Here is a 26959-nt window from a genome sequence, read left to right as displayed (position 1 = left end):
TAGAAAGGTGTCAGAACACACAGAGCTTTACAGTTTGTTGGTATGGGACTGCGTAACATTATGACCACCAGGGTGCCCAGGTGGTCATAATGTTGTGGCTGATCAGTGTATGTACTGTATTTAAGTAGTCAAAATGACAAAAAACATCAGTTATTTTACACTAAGTACCTCTCATGCAATAAATATAAGCTACAAGATATTTTTCCATGCTTTACATAAAATAAGTAGTATTTTTTAATAAGCTTTGGTCCTCCATTTCAACATGTCAATCGATGGGACAGTTTACTCACTGACATCTGTTCCTAAATAGCTTGTTAATGTATCAAGACCACATGTGTTTAACATTGGTCTTCATTAATCAATTGTCCAGGATTATGAGAGCAAGCTGGAGGCTCTTCAGAAGCAAGTGGACCGTTACTACCCAGAAGCTCCTGAAGAAGAGGAAGAGCCAGAAGAGGAAGGTAGTGCAAATTATTGGAAAACGTATACATATCTATGTTAGTGGTATGCAAATCCTCACCAAGTGATGATGTTTTATCATTTTTGCCCACAGTGCAATGGACAGAGAGAGAAAGAGAGATGGCTGTGTGGAGCTTTCGTAAGTGGCGCTGCTACCAGTTCACCTCTCTCCGTGACCTGTTATGGGGGAATGCCATCTTCCTAAAGGAGGCCAATGCCATCAGTGTGGAACTAAAAAAGAAGGTCCAACATGTTGTTGTCATTTAAACTCCATCACAACCACAGATTGATCGCAGATTGATGTTATAATATGGCTCTTTGACCGTACCAATGCTCTTTGTTCCCCTGCAGGTTCAGTTCCAGTTTGTCCTGCTCACAGACACTCTGTACTCCCCCCTGCCGCCAGACCTGTTGCCCCCAGAGGCGAGTAAGGACAGAGAGATACGACACTTCCCACGCACCATTGTGGCTGTGGAGGTGCAGGATCAGAAAAATGGAGCCACCCACTACTGGACATTAGAAAAACTAAGGTACACAACATGCACTGAGGCCAATAATATAATTCTTGTTTTGTTTTTTTAAACTAGAAACAGCAGAAACATAACATGTTTATAGTGTATGTTTATAGAGGGATAGATTTCACAAAGAGCACAGTATTCACTTAAGAACATTTCTCATTAATTCCATACTGTGCTTGTTTTTAATGCAGGGACTTAATGTGTCAATTGTTGCTGATTCTTGCAGGCAGAGACTGGATCTCATGAGAGAGATGTATGATCGCGCTGCTGATGTGCCCAACAATACCACTGAAGACTGTGAAAATGTGATGACTGGAGGGGACCCCTTTTATGATCGCTTCCCCTGGTTCCGTCTGGTTGGCAGGTAAATGCTGAACACAGTTGGCCCTGTACAGTATGTGGACAGGACAGAAAGGCATTCATACTGAACTCACACAAAGGTCAACAGCAGTGAGCAAACAGAAGCCCAGTGTTAGTCATACTTGTCCATTCAGGATAATGGGCGGCTGTTGGCCATATTGCCACATATTGTGCATGTGGTCAACTAATGGAACCATAATGACGGAGACACCAGCATGAATTAGTCTGCAGCCCACTTCATTATGGTATTCCCAGTATGCTCTGAGTGCAGCACTATCATCAACCCTCTCCATTTCAACGTATATAAAAATATGTATTTATAAGAAAGACTTACATGGCATTATTTATCAAAGAACGTGATCACAAATTTGCAGTAACACCTTTTGAATGTATTGCATGAGCATATTTTATTCACAATAGACCTGTGCCATGTGTTCTCATAACTGACAGGTTTTAACTTAGTATACTGCCAATATCCAACTTTATTTTCTTTGTATGTGCTTTATTACTGACTGAAGTCCCTCTGTGACTATTTTTCTCCCCAACATGGGCTTGCAGCTTTAACACAAAAGAGGGATCTGACAACCAATGGAAATGATCAGTACATGCTAGTTGATGCCACGCTCGTCTTTTTTAATGGGAAAAATCAGCTTTGGAACATTTGAGATCCACATTTCTTCAGTCCTCCTACTCTAAGCCTGCTGTTTCTTTCTTTCCCACTTTGGCACACAGCCTCCCAATCTCTCTGCCAAGCTCTCTCTCTCTTGCAGATGGGTCCTACACACAGTCACATGGCCCTGTTACGCAATATTCAGCCTTCAATGTCATTTAGCTCCTGCAAGACAAGCAAAAATGATCAGGCAGTAATGTGGAAAATGTCCCCTTGAGATATGTTTGTCAGCTTGTTTAGATTTTCTATTCATACAATAGGTGAGTAACACAGGCTTATGTGGCCAAAAGCACCACATCTAATGAAATCTAGTTCTCCAGACAAATTATGTACCAGCAATCAACTGAAGTTGGATGTAGCAGATTTATTTGGAGTGTGTATTTGTACTATGTACTAGGCATTTGTGTTATGTGTTGGTAACAGTGTAACACTAGTGTTACTTCTAAAACTAGTGTTGCTAACACTGGCTTAACACTAGTACTCTAGTTGCTGTTGAAAATCTCCAGGGAGTCACCTGCAAATGTCAACAGAAAATTGTTATTATACTGTATTTAATTAGTCTTTTATAACTTTAACTTTAACATCTTAGTTATGTAGGATAGTTCGTAAGTAATTATGTAGAATACGATATGACTTCATTGATCCAGCAGCACAGAGACAGAACTATTTGAATGAAATAAATTGAAATAAAATAGGAAAATCTCTAGTAAAATTAGAGGTGTAATAAAAAGTCATGATGTGTGTATTACGTATAATATGAGTATATGTATAAATGTGAATAATAAAAACCAATATACATTAGAATATATTGGAGTATATAGTAGTATATATTACAGATAGGTCATATTCATACAGGGGTTTGAATAGTTACATGAACAGATAAAGATCACACAACCTTTGTCTAACCGTGTCTGATTCCTGTGATACCTAGAAGTGACTATCTTCTTTGGAAGCAAATCTTTTGTTCTACAGGGTGTCAATCATCATCTCCATGGTCTGGCACACTTGAGATCTGTACATGCACTCTCAGCAAAGGAGGTTAAATACTTCTAACAACCTTTGTTGCTTGTGTCGCACTCTCCCATCTTTCCTTTGTGGCTCCACCGTACATGTATGCTGTCCACTAACAGACAGTAAAAGCAGATTTCGGTGGAGGCAGGTTTTCTCCTGTGGTCCAGTCAATATGGTGCTCTACCGCCCCTCTTTTCTGAAGTGTTTGCTTTCTATCTAACTGTACTAACCTAGTTCCCATGTCTCTGGCTGCACCAGAAACCCCATTTTCAAGACATGCATGAGCGAGCGCATGAGTGACCCAACCCCATCCCCGACCCTCTCCACCTCTGAAATTACTGAGTTGGCTGACCCGCAGCGGGAGGGTCGAGGGGAGGAGGAGGAGTTGGAGGAGTTAGAGGACCTGGACGATGATATCTTTTTGGACGACCCGTGCCTGGAGCTCGGGGGAGAGGATGATGATGATGATGATGATGATGATGAGGATGATGATGAGGGAGAGCTCTGCCAAGGCTCCAGCGAAGGCCAGGATCCCTTTTACGACCGCTCACCATTATTCAGTGTAGTGGGAAGGTTGGTGAGGTTTCAGGAGCATGCTGGTGGAGGAAACTAGCTCTTTCACACTGAGACGCAGGGTCTGTTTCCCTCAGTAGACATCAGCACCGATGAAATGACTTTTTTGAAAACACAATATTGAGTCCCCACTCTGTTGTGGACTGGGAGCGCATGAGAAATATAAACCTGAAATCAAAGTTTCTGTAGCACATGAGTCTTTTGTTTTTTTATGTGGCAACCACACCTCTTCTGTCCAAATTAGTCTGCTACATTTTCCATTGAACTGTCCAGTTGGGACAAGTAAGCCATAGTTGTAATATCAACATAGAGTTGGGGTATTTCAGTTGGATAGCTTAAGTGTATGTTTGAAAACCAACATTACCTATACTTTTTTGATCATGGGAATTTCATTCATTCCATCTTCTTAAACACTTCCTGCTTGCTTAGTACACGTCAAACTAGCCACTTTAGTTTTTATTCCCTGTCTCAGTTGTCACTGTCACTGTGTCTCATGTTTGAGACACAAATGTTCTGAGTTGTCAAACCACTACACACATTTCTCTTATAACATGATACTGAGTGGACACTGGAGTAGACATTTCTGGGCTTCGAGGTTTATCTTTTGCTTTCTATCTTTAATCTCATCCAATTTGACTGTTGCTTGATTTTTTGGTTTTTTCTGCTAGCTGTTTTTTTCACTCTAAGTTAGACTAAATGCTTCTCCTGCATATTACAATTCTATTTCTAAAACAAGTCCTTTATGTCAGCCCAGGGTGGGTCAGTTCATACCCCTTGTTTCCATGGAAATCCAAGCAAAGTTGATGCTCAACGGCTGCTTGAGGTGTGTGTCTCACGTATGTGTGGCTAAATGCGAACTTGCAGCTTTTAAAGAAGTTCATTCACTAGCCAAAGCACTGACATGTCTCATGGAGTATATTCAGGTCTGATTTGCATAACACTGGAACCCACAGTGAAATGTTCTCACCATGATGTGAAACCTGAATAGGTACGAAAGAGTCTGGAAATTATTTCGATGAAGTAGCAAAGTGGTGTTAAGGAAGACTCAAAATCTCAAGATGAAAGAGCTGGTTTCTACCGCAGCTGTCTCTTTTAGGCATGCCAGAGCACAAGTCTTTTCATTTTGACCTTTTTTGTCAATTTTTACTTGAGTACGTCTGATGATGAACTAGTGCCCCTCCTTTGCACAAATTATCACTTCGACCCAGGAGGTGCACTTTGATTTCTGATGTCATTCGTTGGTTTTTGGTGTAGCACACAATATATCAAGCTGCTGGCAGTTTTTTTATTCAAGCTGAGCCATGTTCCGTATGATGATTTCTGTTCCATTTGCTTTTGATTCCTTTGAGTCGAGAAGTTGAAAGCATTTTTGTTCACCCTTTTTTGTCCTGAGCATGCCTTATTTGCACCTCACCAATCTTGTCATAATCCTCTCCCTTTTGACACTCTCCACCCTTAAATGTCTACCCCTATTGGCCCGTGGAAAACGTGGTCCTTGACTGCAAGATCAAGAACTGTAGCTTAAAAACTAGAAAATGAGAAACCAAGAAAGTGCAGTTATTCCCACATTTATACTCTCAAAAGTTAGTCTTTGTCACTACCCCTGAAGTATTTTCAAATCTGATGCAAAGTGCCTCAAGCGCTCATTTTGGCTCTGTACATTTGATATGCAGTGTAGTGTTTTCATATTGAGGCGCGTTCATGATGCACATGTATATAATATATGATCATTAAGCAATGTAAAGAAACTTAATTTCAGGAATGAAGTCATGTGGAAAACAGCTGCTGTCCAGCTTAGTAGTGAGCTGGTTTACAGTAGAATTCAAGTTCAGAATTCAGAGTTGACCCTTACACACATGCTCCCTAGCCTCACCAAGCTCTCACCAGTACAAAACAAAAGTTAACTGCATGTGACCCATATTTGTCCTGATAATATCATTAATTATAGATGTTGAGAAAAAGCCCCTACAAAGCGATAGTAAAGGGCAGCCATGGCCATCGCAAGAGCAGTCCCAGCTTCTGTTTGGTTGCTTTGCAGCTCTGTGTTCTGTTGTCCAGTCCAGTGATATTTTATCAAGTGTGAGCCATCTCCTGAGCTCGGTTGTTTTTAATCTGTTATCATTTCTCTCTTTCTGCCCCTTATTCAGGGCTTTTGTTTATTTGAGTAACCTGCTGTACCCGGTTCCTCTTGTCCACCGCGTGGCCATCGTCAGCGAGAAGGGAGAAGTGAAGGGCTTCCTCCGCGTGGCGGTGCAGGCCATATCAGGTAAGGATCGCACACTCAGCCTGAGACAAAGGGCATGAAGGGATTGAAAAGGACATGCTGTGCGAGACTTCTTGAGGGAGTGAAGTGAAGGTGCTTTGTGTTTCCCTCCAGCTGATGAGGAAGCTCCCGACTACGGCTCAGGAGTGAGGCAGTCGGGCACTGCCAAAATCTCATTTGAGGACCAGCAGTATGAAAAGGTAGAGAAATCACTATGATGCACAGAGAAATCATCTGTATATAGTAACCTGCTAACCAGTGTCTTTCTCACCTTCTTTTGCAGTTCCAGTCCGAGTCCTGCTCCGTAGGACTGTCCCGTTCAGGGATTTCCCAGGAGGAGCTTCGTATAGTGGAAGGGGAGGGGCAGAATGCAGAAATGGTACCCTCAGCCGATGAGGTCAACAACAACACATGTGCGGGTAATCGTATTTTATGAGTGAATGGTTACATGTTTTGTGTGTATGGGTGTGTGAGTGTCGCACTCGGTCCAACAGTGGCGTAAATCTGGCACACCTTCCTTTCTGCGTGAAACACTGACATTAGAATTGGCTTGAGGGCCGACGCTGGTCCCAAACAAGAAGCAGGTGATACTTGGCCCAAATCAGACTAAGTCAGCGCCACAAAGCCGAACCTTATCCATCATGTGCCAGAAATTGAGTGTACTGACAATCAGCTCTACTTGGCCTGGCGTGCAAGCTGTAACCTGGGTCTGATTTTAATTTTGCGTTCCTCACAGCTGGTGCGGATGAGCTGGAGAATCCGCTGAAGGCCAGTTTGGATGGCCCGCTTGACACAACCCTGGAGCACCTGAAGATTGGTAACGTCTTTACCTTCAGGGTGACTGTCCTGCAAGCCTCCAGCATCTCTGCAGAATATGCTGACATCTTCTGCCAGTTCAAGTAAGTAGTTCATCAAAATGTTTTTACTGTACATGTTCAAACCCATGGCTCTCAATCTTTATCATGTTCCTTTTACAGTTTTACAAGTAAATAATTGTTTTGCAATTTGGATTGATTTCAGTTTCATCCACCGCCATGATGAGGCCTTTTCCACTGAACCCTTAAAAAACACAGGCCGTGGCCCTCCTCTTGGCTTCTACCATGTGCAGAATGTAAGAAATATCAGCCAGATCCTGTAGGATGATGATCAGTTGTAGAAGGTTTTAATGTCAAATGCTTTAATATTACTGTGTTGTTTTTATAGATTGCTGTTGAAGTTACTAAATCCTTTGTTGACTACATCAAGACTCAGCCAATTGTGTTTGAGGTGTTTGGACACTACCAGAAACAACCTTTTCTTCCTCTCTGTAAAGACGTCATCAGGTAAATGGCTACAAAGTTTGCTGCTAGAACTGATTTACTGCACAGACAAAGATATACTGTATATTGTTGTTTTCGTTAAGTGACACATGATGTGTTGTCTTTTTATCAACCAGTCCACTACGCCCCTGCAGAAGACAGTTCCCACGAGTGATGCCTCTGTCCAAACCAGGTAAACACACTGTTTGCGGAGTTACTTTGCTTGAATTCCACCATTTATTTATGTAGCATTGTCCTTGTATTGGTATCCCTGCAAGTCATGTCATCTTAGCTTCATGTTGTTGGGTGTGAGCAGTTGACTCTGACGCCTCGCCGGAACGGGAGAAATCGCTGGAGCTGATCCGATACCTGGTCCCAGACGTGTTCAGTGGGGCGCTGGTGGACTCGTTGTCAGACCACGCTCTGTCTGCCGCTGGCTTGGCTGCTTCCTTCCTACTGGAAGGAAACGAGCGAGCTCAGCTGACAGCTCCACTCACCTCTATCTGTTCAGTTATTAAAGCTCAGAAGCCGGGTTGGTTGTTGATGTCAGATCCAAGAGAATCCTGTGACTGAATGCCTTTTTATGTCAAGTGTGTATATTGGTGTGACTTAAAAAAACACTCAAAGCCCAGTGACTGCCGTATCAAATTAATTTATTTACTACTATTTCAAAGAACACACACGTTACATTTATGTAGAGCTTGAAGCTTTCGGACAACAAGCATCAATTTAGCTGAATAACTGCTCAGATTTAACACTGAAGTCAATGTTCTGTAACTGACTCTGTGATATGACCTTCCTGTTGAGGGGAGTTAGAGTGTCACAAAAAAAGAACAAAGTCTTTGCTATAGTTTATATTAAGAGTTACTACTGGACACTGACTAGAAGACGCTGTAATAGTTTTAAAAATGAAACTATTTGATATAAAAGGGAGTTTTCTTGTGTCAGGATTCAGTTGGATTGGCTCTCTGGTGTACTGTGTGTTCACTGTCGACCTGCGTGGTGGATTCTCCTTGCAGTTCCCTCTTTGAGCTCTTCTTGAATGGGATAGGATGGCAATGTTAACTATACGGTACATTATACTGTATATTTATATATTACACATATTACATAAGACTTTATTGATCCCCAGAAGGGAAACGTTGCAGCAGTGCAAGAAACACTCAAAAGAGGTTGCAAACAGCTGGTGAACTATTTGAAATAAGACATATAACAAAATAGCAATTAGGGAAATGATATTTAAAGGCAATAATGATTGATAAACAACATTATATAGGCAGTATATAACATATTATATAAAATACTGCATGTTGTACTATTCCTGCTTGGGCTTGGGCCAAACTTCAAAGCTGCACGTGCACGTTTTTATGCACACTCTCTCTTAACTCTGAACTCCTTTGGGGAACTACCTTAAATTGAAGGAATTAACCCTTACTCGTAGCTATACAAAACAATGAAGATCAGCAATGTAAATAGTATTAAAGGAGAGTGCTGTTCAAGGAGTTTGTGCATATGCTTTTCCTCATGCACAGGATGGTTCAGTGTACATTTGTTACTAGAAAAGTTGTCTTGCAAATGAGAACCCACAGACCCAGAACTATAAAATGTTTATGAATACGTGAAATCTCAAATCACATAAGAACACAAACATTTTTCTAATAAGATTTAGTGATGTTGTCCTTTAAGCAAGGACTGCAGAGTTGCTTATAAATCTGTTGAAGGAAAAGAGCTCCTTCTACAGGACTGAGTGGTTCCTCTCTTTCCCTGCACCACTGATTTCCTTTCTTCTTTCCCTTTCTCTCTCCTTTGTAGGTTTAGAGCAGCTCCCTGCTGTTAGCAACTATTCTACTCTCTGTCTTCCCTCACCCTGTCTTACACTCTCTATCTCCCTTTCCAACACAGTACCTGCCACCAAGCTGACAGCCATGACCCGCCCGCAGGCAGGACCCTGCCACAGCAAATATGATCTCATGGTATTCTTTGAGATCTGCGAGCTGGAGGCCAATGGAGAGTGAGTGTCCTGGGGCCCCCCTCACCAAACATCCAGTGCTGGATCTTTACTCTGCTGATGTTTGGAATTATTTAGCAAATTTCCCATGAAGTGAAATTAAGGAATAATGCACATGACCAAATGACTGAAGCTTGTTTTCATGTATGTCTTTCCAGCTACATCCCTGCAGTGGTGGACCACAGAGGGGGAATGCCTTGCCATGGCACATTTCTGCTGCACCAGGTATGTCAATCCCACTGTGAGCAAATCTGGAATATTTTAATGGTACTGAACATAACCACACCTCTTTTTATTTCTTTCCTTTTCTTCATAACAACAGGGCCTTCAGAGGAGAATCACTGTGACCATTGTACATGAGTCAGGAGGTGATATGGAATGGAAGGAAATACGTGAGCTTGTTGTGGGTAAGTTTGTTTTTTAGCCAAACATTGTACCAACAGTGGTCTTACCTCGTGTGTGAGCTGTTCTAACTGAGGCACCTGTGTCTTCCTAGGACGCCTACGCAGCACTCCTGAAGCTGATGAGACCATCATTGACCCCAATATTCTCTCTCTCAACATCTTGTCTGCTGGGTATGTCAGGCCCATGCAAGATGACCGGTATGTACTATCCATTTGATGGAAACGCATTACTTTACAACAGCCAGAGCCTTGCGAATGAAGCACAATACTGGTCCAGGCCATCTTTAATATGTTTCATCAGATTTTGAATCTATATGGTATGTTATGAATACAACATTAGAAATGTCTAGTTTGCATATATGTTTGTTTAACCTAAGGTTGTGACAGCTTTGCTGAATTTGGAAACCACTCTATGGTTCTCACTTTTATGTGAACTTGTCACTTTATTACTGCTGTGGCAGTTCTTGCACTGAAACGTGGCACATGGGCAAATGCATGGCATAGAGAACCAGCTATACATGTCAAAAAGAAAGCATGGCAGAAGAGGCACAACTTGAATGTTTTAACAAACCCTAAAAAAGTTATTTTGTGTTATTATCTTCTTTATTATTTCTGCACAAGTATGCTGTCCTCTTTTTAATTGCAGGAGGCCACACACAAAAATCCAGAGTGACCATGAGCAAAGTGAATCAAAATCACACTTTACCTTGATTTAAGAGTAACTAAATTTGCCACATTTGTAGAAGTGAATTCACTTGTCCATGCTGGCTGTGCGACCCTCCTTGTTAAACTGTGCTTTTTGTTGTTTGATGGTCATCATTGCACCATTCGTGTTGCATCTCACCTTGTTTATCACCTCACCTCTAACTTGTCTCATTTTTCCACCATAATTAGCTCTACTAACCCCAACACTAACCTGCTTATAGACTTAAAGAATCACTCATTTTTACCAAGCAACCTCATTTGACTGTATCTCACTGGTGAATTAAGTTTTCTATTAAATTAACAATACAAATGCATGTCTTCCCAAATTATTCAGCAGTATGTATCACTGCAAGTAGTGTAAAATCACTAACACACCTTAAACTATCTGTACTTGGACTTAGTATGATTTCATACATTGGACATTTGATTTCATCATCACTTTATTGAATCCCTTTATTAACTCTTGATATTTAAGAATCATAAACTGTAGATAACAATGAAGAAAAGTCACTCAAAGTTAATCATGCACTGACCGTTGTCTAATTTGAAGCCTTGAAATGTTGTTTATGGGTGTGTTGTATGATTACAGCCTAGTCTGTTGAATATCAGGGAGAAGGTGCAGCCTGAATGGAACTCACAACTAAAGGAAACAACAACCCAACAGACCAATGTCATTGCTAACATACTGAAATTCACACAGATTTTTGTCACGTCATAAAAGTCACCATCGGACAAAAGAGATTTGGTAGCTCTTTGTGACTGTGACATCTTATAGGAAAATAAACATTTTACTGGGGTTTCCACAAACAAGATGGGCCTTGGTCCTAAGTACTTAAATTGTGTTGTGTAATGTTTTATGTTGTTCTGCGACCAGCCAGTAGAGGGCAGTATGTTTCTCCTGACTCCTGGCCCCCATTATGAAGGTTTTGGCAACTGCTGCTATGTCTTAGGTAACATGTATTCAAGAAATCCAGTAATTACTGGCAGAAAAACACAAAAAATGATTCAGTGGTTTGTCTTTTAACATCCAAATTCACTTACCATTAATGCCACCACTGTATGATGGCTCAATAACTCTGTATCAGAAAGTATGTCTTCACAGTACATTTACAATGTATTATATGGATAAATATCAGTGTAGATTTGGCCAAAATTATTACATCATCCAAATGAAATTTATGAAAACTGTAAAGTACTTTTTTGGCATTTACTTTATAATTTTTGTGACCCTCATTGCTTAATCCCTCTGCTTTCCCAACCACTCTGCAAAAAGCCTAACAATACCAGCAACGCCATCACCCAGACCTGGGTTTACTGAGTTTAAATAAAGCAGCCAAACGCTCCGTGCAGCACTGTCCAGTGGCCCTCCTCGACCGGCCTTTCTTTGACCATGGTGCTGCACCCCTGTGGTTTTCAGCCCTCAATGTTTGTCCTGTTATGGCCTCAATGGCCAAGAATTGGGTTTAGTGGTTCTGCACCAGGTCAGGCTGTGGTCCAGTGTGGTCTCTGCTCAGTCTTGCAGAGACTAACATCAAAGTATATATGGATGCTAACATTTTTTTCCCTCCAGTCCACTAACGGAATGTTGTTTTTTGCTTTTGCAGACAGTTTCTTGATTCGGACATGCCTAGGTATATTATTTTGCCTCTCTTCTCATGCTCTTAAGTTACAAAAACACATCTTTCATCCCTCTAACGTCCTCTACACCCTATTCATTCCTACTCGGCCTCCAGTGATTTCGTTCCCCTCTCTTCTACTCTGCCATTACTGTCAGCAATTCATCTGTGCATCTTTGTTTTCTCCCCCTTGTGAGAAGTGAGGGATGTGATTCTGCATGTCCCCGGTTCTCTTGCTGCGCTGGGTGTGTGTTTGAGCTGTTATCAGGCTGTGGTTTATGATGGACAGGGTCTGCATGGCTCGCTTTGCTTCACGTGGACTGTCCTTTGACTGTGTCTCTGCCGGAGGTGTCGTGGGGCCAGTATCACACTCTCTGTTTCCACTTCAGCAGTTGCTGCAGGAACTTAGACTATATACTTTTAAGGCTGATATTAGAAAGTCTACCAGCATTTGGTCACTCTAGCATTTTGGACAGAAACAGAAATTTAACATGTTGCCGACATTTTAAAAAAGTACCTTTTTACTCTATTGTACTCCAGATTGTTCACAGATGCTAATTTATTTGCATATTGAATTTAAAAGGCAGCGAGTTCACATTCAACATGATTGTACTCCTAATGATTTACAGTGGTCTAACTGAAAGATTTCAGTATAATTGTTTGCCAGTAGAGGGTGGTAGTGATCCATTATTACAACACAGTTCAGTTGAAACAACAAAGGCAAGAATATTCAAAAAATGGTGAAAAACATTTTTAGTGTCATTTTTGGCTTTCCTCTCTTCACTCCGTTTAATAATTTTATATTGTTGACCTTTTAACGAAGCAATATTTTGAATCCATGAATATGTTTTTGTTAGTTACTTCTAATCCCAAGAGACAGAGAGTATTTCCCATCACAGCTACAGAATATTAACAGGAACACTATTACTTAAGTGCTGTAATATGGACCACATCATTTACAGTACCCACTCTGGCACAGGATTCAAATGCAGCTATTAAAATGTAATCCAGTGAACCATTACCTCACCAGTAGCACTTTGCCCAAAATTGCTGCAATGTTGTGAATATTTTTAAATCTTGCTTGTACCTCAGTGAAACTCTGCCAAACACCAGAAACAAACGGCTCCTCACATGTTACGCCAGCAGCATGACTTCAATCCTGGCTCCCGCATTTTTAGGAGGTAGTAAAACACAGAGAAGCACATGTTGGTGTAGTACAAAGAGGAAATTGCTCCCTTGTAGTGTAAGCGAACAGTTTTCTACTACTGGGAAAGAAGTGTGATGTGTGAGTGTGTGTGTTAATGCACTCGCTAATTACTTAAAAAAACAGGCCATCTCTACGCTGAATCCCCTTTATTCACACAGAGCAGCAGTGAGTTCTTTTTACTGCAGTCAACTCAGTCCATTACTGTTTGCTTTCTTTTGGGTGACACATTGTTCACTTTCCCACAAGGTCACCTCAGTCCAAGGCCACTGGGCCCAACATCTGAACCTCATGAAGAGTCCATACAGCCTGTTTTTATGGCTTACAGAAACATTAGTCTCCTTTTACAATTCTTGCTTGGATTATCTTTTTTAAATTTAAGGCCGTACCGGGACGCAGGCCAGAAGAATAACTTGTTTCAGTGTATGATTATTTCCCCTCGGGGGAAATGGGAAAATCGTGTACATTAACGTATGGAGTAAATCAGAGGCGTAACAGAAAGCAGTATTGTTTTGCTTGAGGAATGGCCATGTGCTGTTATTTGACCTTTTTAATGGTAGAACAGGATGAGAGATTGCATCAAGTCAATCAGCACCTTCCACAGGATTTCTCAACGGCCTCCTATGGGTGAGCTGTATGATCCATGGCAGTGTTTACATAATGAGATAACAGTGTGAAAAAAGACAAACACCATCCCAGCCACACAAGCGCACAACCACAACATATTTCCTGACTCTCACTTTCTATTCTTTTGCTGATTTCTTCTTTCTCACAGCATTTCCTTGGGACTTGACCATAGGTATTTCACTGCCCTGTCCCTCATTTCGTCTGGCTGTCTCTCATCCCTCCTTCCTTTTTCTGTACCGATAGTCATCTCAGCTCTCTTTGATTTTCTGTGGTGTTAAACAGATCATCAACTCCGCCAGCCTGTTGCATGCAAAAAGATTTCATTAGCACTTCTGTTGAGCTGAACATTTAAGGAATACTTACTACAATATTTAAATGCTGTACAATGCCAATAGTAGATTGATTATGACAGTTGTTTTTTGTTTGTTTTTTACAAATCATAATATTATTTTCTCAGTGTACCAAATCAAATGTTAGTCTACATCTTTCTGTAAGTGATGTATTTTTAATTATTATTGTTTGGATTTGGATCCTGATTTGTATGTTAACATGAGTTGTTAGGTCGATAGACTTTAGCATGAGTTTAGTTCTGACTGCTAATTTGTTGTTCAGGTAGACTTACATTTTGAATGCTGATTCATTTTCTTGGTTTCTTCTCGCTCGGATCACCTCAGGACCTTCTACCGCTTCGAGGCAGCATGGGATAGCTCCATGCACAACTCCCTGTTACTAAACCGAGTCACTCCATATGGGGAGAAGATCTACATGACCCTCTCTGCCTACTTGGAGGTACAGTACAGTGCCTGCATTCATGAGAGGCAGAAATAGCTCTCACGATATCAGAGGTGATGTGTGAATTACTCCAGAGGATCACTGTTGGAAATCGCTCCTCTTTTATCAATTGCAGATGGAGAACTGCACCCAGCCTGCAGTCATAACCAAAGATATCTGCATGGTGTTTTACTCTCGAGACACAAAGCTCTCAGCCTCCCGCTCTATCCGAAACCTTTTTGGTACTGGAAGCCTGAGAGCCGCGGATGGGTGAGTTCCAACCTTCAAAAAAAAAAAATCATGTAGCTCCTGTGTTCTCTCTGTTGAAGAGCTTGATTTTTTGTTTGTTTGTTTGTTTGTTTGTTTTTCCCCCAGAAACCGTGTAACTGGAGTTTATGAGGTCAGCCTGTGTAACCTGGCAGATGCAGGAAGCCCAGGTGAGAGTCAAGAAAAAGTTAGTATTTTGCACAAAGCTAACCTGTAGAACATTTCTAATCCTGCACCTGCCCACCACAGGTATGCAGAGGAGACGCAGGCGGGTGCTGGACACCTCAGTGGCCTACGTCCGTGGGGAGGAGAACCTTGCTGGGTGGAGGCCGCGTAGTGACAGCCTCATTCTGGATCACCAGTGGGAGCTGGAGAAACTCAGTCTACTTCAAGATGTGAGGGGCATTAGTTACTTTTCTTTTATAGTGCAAGCTACTTTTGGCAGTTATTTATTGAACCTAGATGTACAAAAACATGTGCCTCTAAATCATCTATTTAATGTAAACAGTAACATTTGAACATTTGTAAAGATGGATTGGTTTACATATACTTTACTGTACATATGAAATGCACTTTAAACAGGGCATTTCAACAAAAAGCAAATAAGCCTTCGTCATAAATGTGTCTAAGCATACTGTTATTGAAACTAGGGTTAGAGTCTTCTAAGTAAAGAAGACTCTAACCCTAATTTATTCAAGTTAAGTAATTAGGATTAAGATTAATATAAATAAAATGTCAATAAAAGCTAACAACCTAATTTAAAAGAACACAACATAAAAAGGTTATTAAAGGAAAGTGTAAAAGCCTTTTGTATGATCATATTCACAACATATAAGTCAGAAGTTGGCATTGTGCCACAGAATTTTGAACTAACTGTAACTGTGCTATACACTTCACGTTGCAATGTTTCTTAATTCAAAAACAGGACCGAATAACTCACTAGTGCTCAACTGGCAATATACAATTACCACAAGAAGTGCTGATGTAAAATTTCAAGACAAGAGCTTCAGTTTTGTTGTGATTTAACTGCAGAAAACTGAGACATCCAGGCACTGATCTAAAACCATTTATTTAATGTAGCTATGTAAAGTTTCGCTGGTTTCACAAATACATAAAAACAATACAAATAAGTTAGAATGAAAAAAATAATAAAACTATACAGTACCAATTTTTCCAACCCACTTCCTGTGGCTTAAGTCTTTTCCATATTCTCTCAGGTGGAGAAGACCAAACATTACCTGCTGCTGAGGGAGAAACTGGAGTCTACTCTGCTAATGGGCCAGGAGTCCCTGCTGTCCTGTGTCACTGAGGAGCTCAGTGAGTCTCCTCAGCCCCCTGAACCCGACCACGAGGTCAGCTCCTGCTCTGAAATCACCACTGATAGGCAGAGGGAACTCGCTGCCAAGGTCAGTCATCATTATTTAGTGAATACTGAATTTCAGCTTTGACTTACAGACCAATCACAGCATGCCATCACAACAAAATGATGTAGAAACTAGATAGAGAAAAAATACATCATATAAACACTACAGTAACATCTGGAGTCGCTGTGTTAAGTTATATGTCCACCTCGAAAAAGACAAATTGGATGTGACGTCACAAGAGAGAGCAGCCAAGGTTAAGTTTAACATAATAAATATAGATTCTTTAAGTGCAGTCTTGACTCTGTTTTGTTGCCCTGTTCTATGATCTCTGTCATGCAAGTATGTAGCATAATGTATATGCATTTATGACAAGTCAATATATAGTCAGAGTGCTTACATTTTGATGATATTACAGATCTGATTTTACTTATCTTGTATCTATGACATTTTAAGTTTTCTGTCCTTTTTATACACAGTGCTTGCGGCTGCTCACTCACTCCTTCAACCGAGAATACAGCCATGTGTGTGTCAGTGCCAGCGAAAGCAAGGTAATGCTCAAACACTCAAATTTAAAACTACACATGAAAGGAAATCTGATTAATGTCTGCTGAGCTAGCGTGTATCTGTGTGTTTGTGTGTGTCACAGATCTCAGAGATGTCTGTCACAACGCTAAGAGACTCCCCTTCAGTCTCTGCTCTCAATACAATCACACCCTCCACAACATGCCCTTCTCTGGTTGAGGGTTGCTATGTTAACGCTGAACTCAGGTCAGTCCTACAAAGTACTTATATGGTTATTGTTTTGTATTAATTGTCATCCTAACCCTGGGTAGCCTTTGTTGGGTGTAGCAGTCTGGATTAGCTTTTTTTATTGAATAACATTTTTAAAGTATTTTGGTCACATAAGGTGTAGGGAGGTGCTTTGTTACCAGGGATCATAGACCTTTTGTTTCTTTACTGCAGACCCCCTACGCCTCGCTCTCGTGCCGTCAGCCCCGGTCCTGACACACCGCAGGACGCAGAGGCCAAAAAGTCCATCAATGGAGCCTCTGACACCAAACCCCGGCCCCGCAAATTTGTCCCTGATATCCAAGAGATTAGAGTCAGGTGAGTCTGCCACAGCAACTCCAAAACATCTATCCCTATGTGCTGTGGGGACATCTTTCTTGGTTTCACAGGTGTTGATACTTTGCCTCTGTTTTTGCAGCCCTATTGTGTCAAAGAAGGGTTACATACATTTCTTGGAGCCACACACCAACGGATGGGTGAAGCGTTATGTTGTTGTGCGGCGGCCGTACGTCTACATCTACAACACAGAGAGAGACACTGTGGAGCGGGCCATACTCAACCTCTCCTCTGCCCAGGTGGAGTACAGTGAGGACCAGCAGGCAATGCTGAAGGTTGGTGATTAACCAAACTCTCCAAAATCACCTCTGTCTGATCTCTACTTGGTGCCAAAGTCAGATATGGTATTCTAAACTTTTTTGGCTCCTTCAACAGACCCCAAACACATTTGCCGTGTGTACAGAACATCGTGGGATATTGCTTCAAGCCACTAATGACAAAGAGATGCATGACTGGCTGTATGCGTTTAATCCTCTGCTAGCTGGAACTATCAGGTAAAAAAATAGTTGAATCAGTAAAACCTTTAAATGGAAGATGTAACATTTTAATAAAAACATTTCTTTCTGCCTCTTAGGTCGAAGCTGTCGAGAAGACGAGCCGGACAGATGAGGATGTGACTAAGCAAATATCAAGAGAGAAGGATGAACACAAAGACTAAGATGTACATAGATCCTTGTCCTTATCCCTCCCCTTGTGCTGAGCCCCATCCTCGCCCCCCTCCCCAACACAGTCACCAACAACCATCTTTCCCCTGTACGTTCTCAGTTTATCACTAGTGTCCTCAGCACCTAAAGCGCCCATTTCTTGTCAGGCCTTTGCTGCGGTGTGAGTCTCGTAGTCTGAAGAACCTCTTCATAAAGCTGTCACTGTACTGGAGTTTATTCATAGCTGGACGAATGAAGAAAATGGAGGAAGTAGCAACAGTTTCATATCTCAGATTACATACGTATGGTAATGTACTGTAGTTGTTGTCAGTGACACATCAAGCCTTATACATTTATTCCTTAAAAAATGCAGTGACATTTACTTTTTACCTAAAGCTGCCATGTCAGTGAGGATCACATTGCTACATTTGCATCCGTAAAAATAGGCAAACATGCAGATTCTTCTCTACTCTACTCTACGGCTATACATAATATATACAGTGTCTGAACTGGTTTGCATACAACGTACAGCTATAAAATACATGCTAAAAGAAAAAAAATGACACTTCAGTGTAACTCTTTAGAATAACTCTCTTTTCTTTGTGGTCCATGAATCCTGACATTGAGTAATCTGCCTCCTATTCCTAAAACCTCATTGAAATTTTAGCACACAGCCTGGCAAGGGAATGGCATATCATCATAGACTTCATGTTCTTGTGGCATTTTGATTAGTTTATGTCGTTTTAGCTACTTGTAGGAGCACCATGGGTATCTACATTCACACAAGTAATCAAATATCATCACCAATAATCCTCTCACGTTAATCTCATTCTCTACCTGAATTTTAGTTCTTTTAAAATGTGATATATTTAGATATTTAATAGCTTTATTATTTATTTCTGCATGTATTTATTTACAAAGACATTTATATTTCTAAAGTAGTAGTACCGTGCAATTTCTGCACACCGCACTTTTTAATATGAGTTCCTTAAATGTTTGAATAAAACAACCTTGTCCCCTTGTAGTTAATGCTATTTAAACAATTGAATAACTTAATGATTGGCTACTTTCTTTATGCTGAAGATTACTTGAATAATACTGTCCCCTTTAAGATTAGGATAGTCACACGTGACCTTTGACCCAACTAACATACATCTGAAAAGGTCAATATATTGTTAGGTAGAGAATATTAAGGTGGTATGTCCACCCTGAGCTGCACAAAGCTACCTTGATAAATGATCAGAAGTATAAACTGTTCCTCACAGTACAGAATAAGAAGCTGGTTTTCTGAATGATATGTATATTGATTAAATGTAGTGCCTCTCTTTTCAATCATACTGTACAGTATGCCTCTGCACCAGTTGCTTTCAAACTACATCCTTCATGCTGCTATAATACTGTTCTGGAAGTGTCTGCAGATCATATCACATCACTCTCCTGCTTTTCATCATCATCACTTACATATTCAGACAAAAAAGGTATCATTCATGTTGATGTTACATAATACGGCAGTCAGCTGTCATATTGTATGGAATTTCCACAACACAGAGTATACTTCATGTTTATACATTAAGATCGTCAGGATTGTTAGAACACATATGTCTATATTTGTAAAACAATCATGCTATGAATTGAAAAAAAATCAATGTTGTTGAAGGTCTGTTTTTTATCCCTTCAGCTGATCTTGGATGAACTTTGCAACTGTGCATCTTCTATTGCATTTCATTCAAAGTGACTGAATCTGAAACTGAGCCTGTTCAAATACTAGTGACAGATAAAGCTTGTGAGATGTTGTGTAAAGTTTGAATGATGAGCGTGCCTCAGGTCAGCCAGCCTAGACAGCATGCCCAATGACAGTACTTCATACTAGGACAACATCTCAAAGCATTAAACTGTTATTTTTATCAAAATATTGGCAAAGTAAGTTTTAGCAGGGGATATTATAACAGGCATTAAGTATTTTGTTTTTATTTTAGCTGCTGAGGTAATTGTATACCATACTCTACTATAAGAATATTTCCTGACACTGTAAAGTATTCTCTGTGTTGTGGACATATTTTGAAGTGATCCAATCAAAACATTTTACAGCCCTACATGTGTGCACAACTGTTAGTAGTTGTGGTTAATCAATCTTTGCTTTGTTGTGTAACAAGTTGAGTGATCAATGTTATGATCAAAGTCTACGGCAGACTTTCTCTGCAGAGCCTGCAGTTGTATTTTATCCAGCTATAGCATTGAGGAATACCCTGACGTACTGTACATTACACTGTCTCTAGCACTCCTTTCTGTGTGCGCTCGGGATTGCTCCAGTCTGATCTCTGTGTTGAGATTATTCCTCGTGTTTTCTTTTAATGTGCATCACATTTGAGCCAACCAAAGTTTTGTTGGTGCAGTCACACACACAAAAATCACACTGAATGTACATTGATATTTGAAAATACTTATTCTGCAGGAGTGGCTGTGTTGACTTGTCTTCTGGTTTCACAGTCTGGTTCCTTATTGATTGTAGGTAGGTAACTATCAGGGAACCAAATGGACGTTGTGGGATATACCTGTAATAATCTGTCCACTGATGTGTGGGGGAAGGTTGGTTCCTTACGGCCCTGTTAGGCATTGCATCTTGCACAGAGTAATGCTGTAGTTATTTTACTGTCACACTAACTCTTATATGTACCTTCACCATCATGCTCTGACAGCCTTCACAAAATCTACTTTTTTCTAATCCCTCCCCAGCCCTTTGAAGGAATATCATTTACATTTTTGTGCTTCCACACCTAATCTTTTTTTTTTTTGCACTATCAAATTGCACCGGTACATTTCTTTTTTTTCCTCTTCAAATTATTTTGCATTGTATATAAACATGATTGCTGTGAACAGTGTATTATAAAGTTGCACCCATTTACAAAATCATGAATGGGCAGTAGTTCAGTCAGTGTCTCTGAGTGTTGGAGTTTAGCGTCAAATGTTTGTGTACACTAAACACGTTGTCATATATTAAATAAACATGGAAATTATGCAACACAAAGTGATGGACTCTTCTTCTTTATGTAATCTGCTGCATGTCTCTTTGTACCTGGTGACCAAGCATTTATTGATCATTAACAACCACAAACAAATGCATGAACTGCGGTGTGACCCAGTATTTTGAATCAGTTGGTACACAGCGTTACTTTTCATTTAGTAGACTGTTTATCGGGATTTTAGTGAACGTGCTCCAAACTACGTGCGCCTGCACTGCACCGGGCAGCTCCCTGGCTGTTACCATGGCAGCGGAATCCAGAGTTGCCATGTCCGCATGGGACTGTTTTATAATACTAGATTTCTGTTCATCTTAAATCTTATAAATCCACAACTACTAGACTCTAATTTACATGATTTCTCGGCTCTTCGGCATGACAAAGCATCCTGACTTTGTGGACTTTCAAATTAAGAGTTTAAGTCAGTGAACAGTGTATCCTGCCTGTTACGACAGATAAGCGTTGCAGGTAAAAGGAGACCGAGTGAACGTTGATTTTATTTATATCCTAACATCATATGAATGGAATTCATTAATAAACCACACATTGTATATAAACCAGCTCTCGTGCTGTATTGTTTTGAGCGTCCTGTAACATGTGACAGGCTGCAGGTTTCACTTTGAGACATCTGGCAACCAGCGCAGCGGCGCCTCATCCTGTCACACACACTGGCTAACGTTAGCTGATGATTGACACAGACAGTAATAAACCTCTCCAGGACATCTTCACATCACTTCACAAGGTCAGACACAAAGCCAGGGACTTCAGCCTGCCACGCCACACGAAGGAGAGCATTTCTCACTCATTTTGAGCGCTTAAAGGCAAAATCTTGCTAGCAGAAATAAGTTAGCAGCACTAGCTATCTTTAGCTAAAGTCAACAGACGTTACCTAATGTGATTTAGCGTTAGCTGGCTGAATATCACCTCGGTCTGCTAAAACATTGCCAGGGACGAGACAGGTTGTTTTAATGTTCCAGCTGTGAGTTTCCCACTGATTTGAACTAACTACGTTATAACATGAATCACAGTGAATCAGGCAGCTACCAGACAGCTGGGTTCATACGTGTCACTGCTGCTGCTGACAATGTGGACGTAACGTCAGCTGACACCACGTTAACGCTAAATGCTTAAAGTGTATATTACACCTCTGTGGCCTCTGACATACCTATAAGTTATAACGTTACACTATGTGGTGATAACCGTAGTCGGATTTTGAGTAACTGTAGCTGACACCAGAGAGATTTTGAACCATCAAGACTCATTTCCAGCTGCTATCCTGGAAAGAAAACCTCTATAAATGTCCATCAGCTCTCAAAACACGTTGTAATCAAAGCTCACATGGTGCTGTCCAAATACATGCAACCATCACTAACTAGGGAGAGGTTTAAATAGAGGTTGAGAGTTATTTTCTTTATAAATCCACTGAATTCTGCCTGATTGTAATAAATCTTCACAGGCGTCCTACTAAATGTGTTCTTTCTTCGCAGGAGCATTATGGCCAAAAAAGCTGATGACTTCACCGCGATAGTGGGTCCCACCTTCACTGACCATACCTTTCATCATTACTCAGAGATGAATCTAGACAGGTAGGAAGCTTTGATTTGGGTGGGTCACCTCGTATCAGCCTTTCACTCTGAACCAATGAGGTGATGATTTTGAATGCTTCTAACCCAGTACATGAAATCAGAACATTTCTCTCTAATGTACTCAATGTAATATAGGATCTACATGGACTACAATGCCACTACCCCGCTGGAACCAGAAGTGATCCAGACCATCTCTGAAGCCCTCCAGGATGCCTGGGGAAACCCGAGTAGCAATTACATAGCAGGTGAACAATACTTAAAACTGCATCGAAATGACATTGAATTGATGTTGGAATTAAAAATGCAAGTTGTTAGTGTAAAATTAATTTCCTTTAAGACAAGACAAATGTATTTATATACTATTTTTCATACCCAAAGTGCTTTACAGAGTACACAGGCAAAAATACAAAAAACTAATGATAAAAACAATAAAAGCAAATAGGCAAAAACACACAGAATAAAAACAATAAAATTGATTAATAAATATTTTTTTATTTAAAATTAAAAACAGTGAGCTAATGCTAATTTACCTTAATTTGCGTTCTCACTACCCAGCCAATAATGTTGTATCTCAGCAAGCAACCAATAAAAAAGTACTTTATCTACACATTATTTTTATTTCTAGGTGCTAAAGCCAAGGCAATGATTAATCAGTCCAGAGAGAATGTGGCGAGAATGGTTGGAGGTAAAGCTGAAGACATCATTTTCACATCAGGTGGAACAGAGGTAATCGTTAATGTAGGCTCACTTTTTGATCTGGTTTTATTAAGCTACATCATTCATAGCACATACATCTTCTTTTAGGCCAATAACCTGGTGCTGCACACTGCTGTAGAGCACTTCAGGAGAAGCTGCACTGCTGCACAGCAAGGTGAAGGGCACCAGAATGGAAGCAATGGCCTCCCTCACATTATCGCCTCCAATGTGGAACATGACTCGGTCAAACTGGTAGCTGAGCACCTGCGGAGAGACGGCAAGGCTGGTAGGAGCCCATCCTGTAAAGTTTTATTCAGATTAATACCAGGAGAATAACGTGGATTATTATTTAAACAACTAACCTTACTGCCTCTGATGGATTGTTTGGGTAATTGTGTTTCAGATGTGACCTTTGTGCCTGTCTCCAAGGTGACAGCCCGTGTGGAGGTGGAGGACGTCATTGCTGAGGTGCGTCCCAACACTTGTCTCATCTCTGTCATGCTGGCCAACAACGAGACGGGAGTCATCATGGTAAGAAAGAGATAGAGGCTCCGAAACCTGACGGCTTCTTTTACAGAATTTTTACCAATAAGTGCATCTCTTTGTAGTACTGATAATAGAGAATATTTTCATTATCATAAAAAAAAAGATAATTTTTTGAATGATTAAGTAGCTGATGAAACATCTTCATCTCGTCAGCCAGTCCAAGAGATCTGCCGGAGAGTAAGATCTCTCAACAAGCAGCGTGAGCAGCTCAGGGTCCTGGTCCACACTGATGCTGCTCAGGCTCTGGGCAAAATCCGAGTCGATGCCTGTGACCTGGGAGTGGATTACCTCACCATAGTGGGACACAAGGTCAGGAATCTGTTGTGTAAAATATCTTCATTTGGCATCAGATAGAAAATTGGAGAACATTTCATTGACAGGTTTTGTCGCATTTGTAGTTCTACGCCCCTCGGATTGGTGCTTTGTATGTGAACGGCCCCGGAACGAGAACACCATTGTTTCCAATGCTGTTCGGAGGAGGACAGGAGAGAAACTTCAGACCAGGGTAACACATCGACTCATTTAAGGAATAATCAATAAAGTACAAATAGTGCATGAAACAACGGCCAAGATCAGAGAGCTGTACATCTAAATGTAAGGGTCTACAAGGGTTTTCTCTCTTTCTGAACATTACAGCACAGAAAACACACCAATGATTGCAGGTCTGGGAAAGGTATGTTTCCTGCTCCATATATGTCTTACAGCAATATTTTTGAAGGTTTTAGAACATTTCTCTAGAAGCTTACATAGAATAAGAGGTTATAAAGAGGTTTTATCTTCTTGATTTAATCAATGAATATTTTTGCACACGTGTTGAAAATCCCATAGCAGTTATACCTGTTTGTGATTTGTTGCATTGTGAATAAACCTCTATAATGACTTCTGGTCTCTACGTAGAATGGTACCACTTGCTAATAAGGAACCCTAAATAAGGTAGAAACTAATGGCTTTAATGAATCATCTTTTTATACTTAGCATATACTAATTATATGCCATTACTATGAACACATTTGGGCTTGCACTGGTGTTTAACATTTTTGTTTGGTAATAATGCAGTTATAAATATTGTCAATCTATTAATAATTGCCTAATTAAATTAATTTAATATACTTCTCTGGAAGGCAGGTGGTCATCCAATCAGTCATAGGGATTTTTCACAACCTAGAAACCCAAAATTTCCGTCTTAATGGTAATAATGATTTATATAAGGCCAAAACAATAAGGCCAGTAGTTACAGCTTATAAATCCTATATAAAGGGTGTCTTATCAGAGAGTACTAGAATTGTATTTCACCCATTCCTGCCTTTCACATTTCCCCACCAAACGTGACTCTATACATACATACATTACTGTATTGTAGAGCTACAGGGGATCAACTAAATTATACTACATCATTATGCAATCCAGTACAGTAGCCTTGCAGTAATACATGTATAAAACCTAAGAATGCTAAGACTGTGGCTTGTTGTGTTGTTGAATTGAGAAGTGTTTGGTAATATACTGAATAAAAACAATATCTAATCAATTTCTACATTTAAATTGACCCAGCTGTTATATATGGGACTTTTCCTGGTTAAATAAAGGTTAAAAAAAAAAAAAAATAGTGTTATTATATTGTGTATCATCAGATACACCCATACTACATACTACTTATGTGTTGGTAATGTAATGGTGGGCAACATATGATAGTGTTGTATCATGTTTTAGACTGATCCCACACACATCCCACTTCACATTACTGCATTTTGTTTGTCAAGAATGTTACTTTTTGGAATTCTGTTAGAACACTTTTATAGTTATTATAACCTCATGCAGAATGAATTAGCACTTATTAGTCTAACTAAAACAGATCAAATACTAATGCTATCAAAGATGTCATTTTAAGCATCATTTATATCTACTGATGTTATGTGTCTCTTAGGCTGCAGAACTGGTGACCTCTAATCTGTCAGAATATGAGAGTCATATGCGAAGTACCAAACTTTACTTAGAAGAACGACTAAAGGTACGTTTGTAATGTCACGTTCTCTTGGTGACTGTGAGACTGTAGTTGTAAATCAGTTCATAATGTGATTTGGGTTATTTGAAATATGTTTGTTGTTCACATGACAACCTACATCAGCATTATTCTGTTGCTTACCTTTTACACATTATAAAGGTGTATCATTAGTATGTTTTCCTTTTCAGGCCGTCTTTATAGACAAGATTCACTTCAACAACCATTACCCAGGCTCTGATATCCTCCCTAACACATGTAACGTGTCCATCCTGGGACCAACATTACAAGGTGATGTCATGACTCCTCCGTCTCTGTCCTATGTCTGTTTAGGCCTGCCACTCCAACACAGTGTCCTCTAACCCTACACCAATGTTTATCGGAGACAGTTCATGACCTGCTCAGGGCTATTTGTAAACTACAAAGGCTCTGAATGATTAATCTCTCTCTCTCTCCTGCTTTAGGCTGGAGGGTATTGTCCAACTGTACGAGGCTGCTGGCCAGCGTTGGTGCCGCCTGCCACTCAGACAGTGGAAACAGGTAAAAGAGGGCTATGGTTATGCTTTTGTCAGGACACCATATTGATCGCAGTTACATAACTGGCCTGCGCTGCACTGTGTCTGTCCATCAGGCCCTCCCATATCCTTCTGAGCTGCGGCGTCCCCTCGGAGGTGGCAGCTAATGCCTTGAGGTTGAGCGTGGGCAGGGGGACGACCAAAGCAGATGTGGATGCAGTCGTGGAGGACCTGAGGGATACGGTGCGACTGCTGGAAGGAATGGACTGATGGCATAAGCAGTTATCCTGGAGGTCAACTAAGGATGTGCAGAATTAAAAATAACTCACCATCATGTGTTCATTGTTACATTAACTGATCATGTAAAATGGATGAAATATGTAATATAAATAATAAAAGGGAAGAACTTGAAGTGACCTGGGGGGGTGATGTTATGGAGAGATGACTGTATTCAGCTTCCATCACGTCATGTGAGTAGCCACTCTGCTAATTGGAGGGCAATATGTATGAGTGTTGTTGAATAAATACAATGTTTCTCACTATAAAATGTTCTATGGAGATTATAATCTTGCAGATTTAATAGGTGTTTAGTCATATCCACTGAGATGAATTTTTAAAATAGTTGTAAAAAATAACACTCATTGTAATCCACCATGCCTTGGCCCTGACTTCTCCCATTACTTAAGTTTCCGTGCTGCCTCAGCTCCCCCATCTCC

At 40.5% G+C, this 26959-nt stretch overlaps 2 protein-coding genes across 4 annotated transcripts in view; both read left to right on the top strand.

Moving 5' to 3' along the window:
* Window positions 1-20898, top strand: part of kif1aa (kinesin family member 1Aa) — a 40116-nt gene extending 19218 nt beyond the window's left edge. Inside the window, exons 22-49 of one of the 3 annotated variants that reach the window (XM_035653693.1) lie at window positions 371-461; window positions 554-702; window positions 811-989; window positions 1204-1341; window positions 3277-3591; window positions 5739-5857; window positions 5969-6054; window positions 6138-6267; window positions 6591-6753; window positions 6875-6965; window positions 7058-7176; window positions 7290-7345; window positions 9055-9163; window positions 9319-9385; window positions 9483-9567; window positions 9657-9762; window positions 11874-11900; window positions 14391-14505; window positions 14624-14757; window positions 14863-14924; window positions 15004-15149; window positions 15972-16160; window positions 16595-16666; window positions 16765-16886; window positions 17082-17225; window positions 17326-17518; window positions 17619-17737; window positions 17818-20898. In XM_035653693.1, the coding sequence (XP_035509586.1) occupies window positions 371-461; window positions 554-702; window positions 811-989; window positions 1204-1341; window positions 3277-3591; window positions 5739-5857; window positions 5969-6054; window positions 6138-6267; window positions 6591-6753; window positions 6875-6965; window positions 7058-7176; window positions 7290-7345; window positions 9055-9163; window positions 9319-9385; window positions 9483-9567; window positions 9657-9762; window positions 11874-11900; window positions 14391-14505; window positions 14624-14757; window positions 14863-14924; window positions 15004-15149; window positions 15972-16160; window positions 16595-16666; window positions 16765-16886; window positions 17082-17225; window positions 17326-17518; window positions 17619-17737; window positions 17818-17860 (3369 nt within the window). In that variant the 3' untranslated portion in view covers window positions 17861-20898. The remainder of the gene's footprint in view (window positions 1-370; window positions 462-553; window positions 703-810; window positions 990-1203; window positions 1342-3276; window positions 3592-5738; window positions 5858-5968; window positions 6055-6137; window positions 6268-6590; window positions 6754-6874; window positions 6966-7057; window positions 7177-7289; window positions 7346-9054; window positions 9164-9318; window positions 9386-9482; window positions 9568-9656; window positions 9763-11873; window positions 11901-14390; window positions 14506-14623; window positions 14758-14862; window positions 14925-15003; window positions 15150-15971; window positions 16161-16594; window positions 16667-16764; window positions 16887-17081; window positions 17226-17325; window positions 17519-17618; window positions 17738-17817) is intronic. The other 2 variants (XM_035653692.1, XM_035653694.1) reach the window with 2 other exon arrangements.
* Window positions 20899-21525: 627 nt separating this feature from the next.
* Window positions 21526-26775, top strand: scly (selenocysteine lyase). Its single transcript, XM_035654127.1, has 13 exons — window positions 21526-21646; window positions 22392-22490; window positions 22626-22735; window positions 23116-23216; window positions 23295-23472; window positions 23590-23717; window positions 23886-24041; window positions 24131-24237; window positions 24369-24405; window positions 25654-25737; window positions 25920-26019; window positions 26193-26268; window positions 26360-26775. The coding sequence occupies exons 2-13, from the start codon at window positions 22399-22401 to the stop codon at window positions 26511-26513; spliced, it is 1323 nt and encodes a 440-aa protein (XP_035510020.1). The 5' UTR covers window positions 21526-21646; window positions 22392-22398; the 3' UTR covers window positions 26514-26775.
* The last annotated feature ends 184 nt before the right edge of the window (window positions 26776-26959 follow it).

This window comes from Morone saxatilis, unplaced genomic scaffold (genome assembly GCF_004916995.1).
Source record: "Morone saxatilis isolate NCDOM2014 unplaced genomic scaffold, NCSU_SB_2.0 Contig12, whole genome shotgun sequence".
In the NCBI taxonomy this organism is placed as follows: domain Eukaryota; kingdom Metazoa; phylum Chordata; class Actinopteri; family Moronidae; genus Morone; species Morone saxatilis.
The sequence above is the reverse complement of the archived record's forward strand: the minus strand, read 5'-3'. Positions and strand labels throughout refer to the sequence as shown.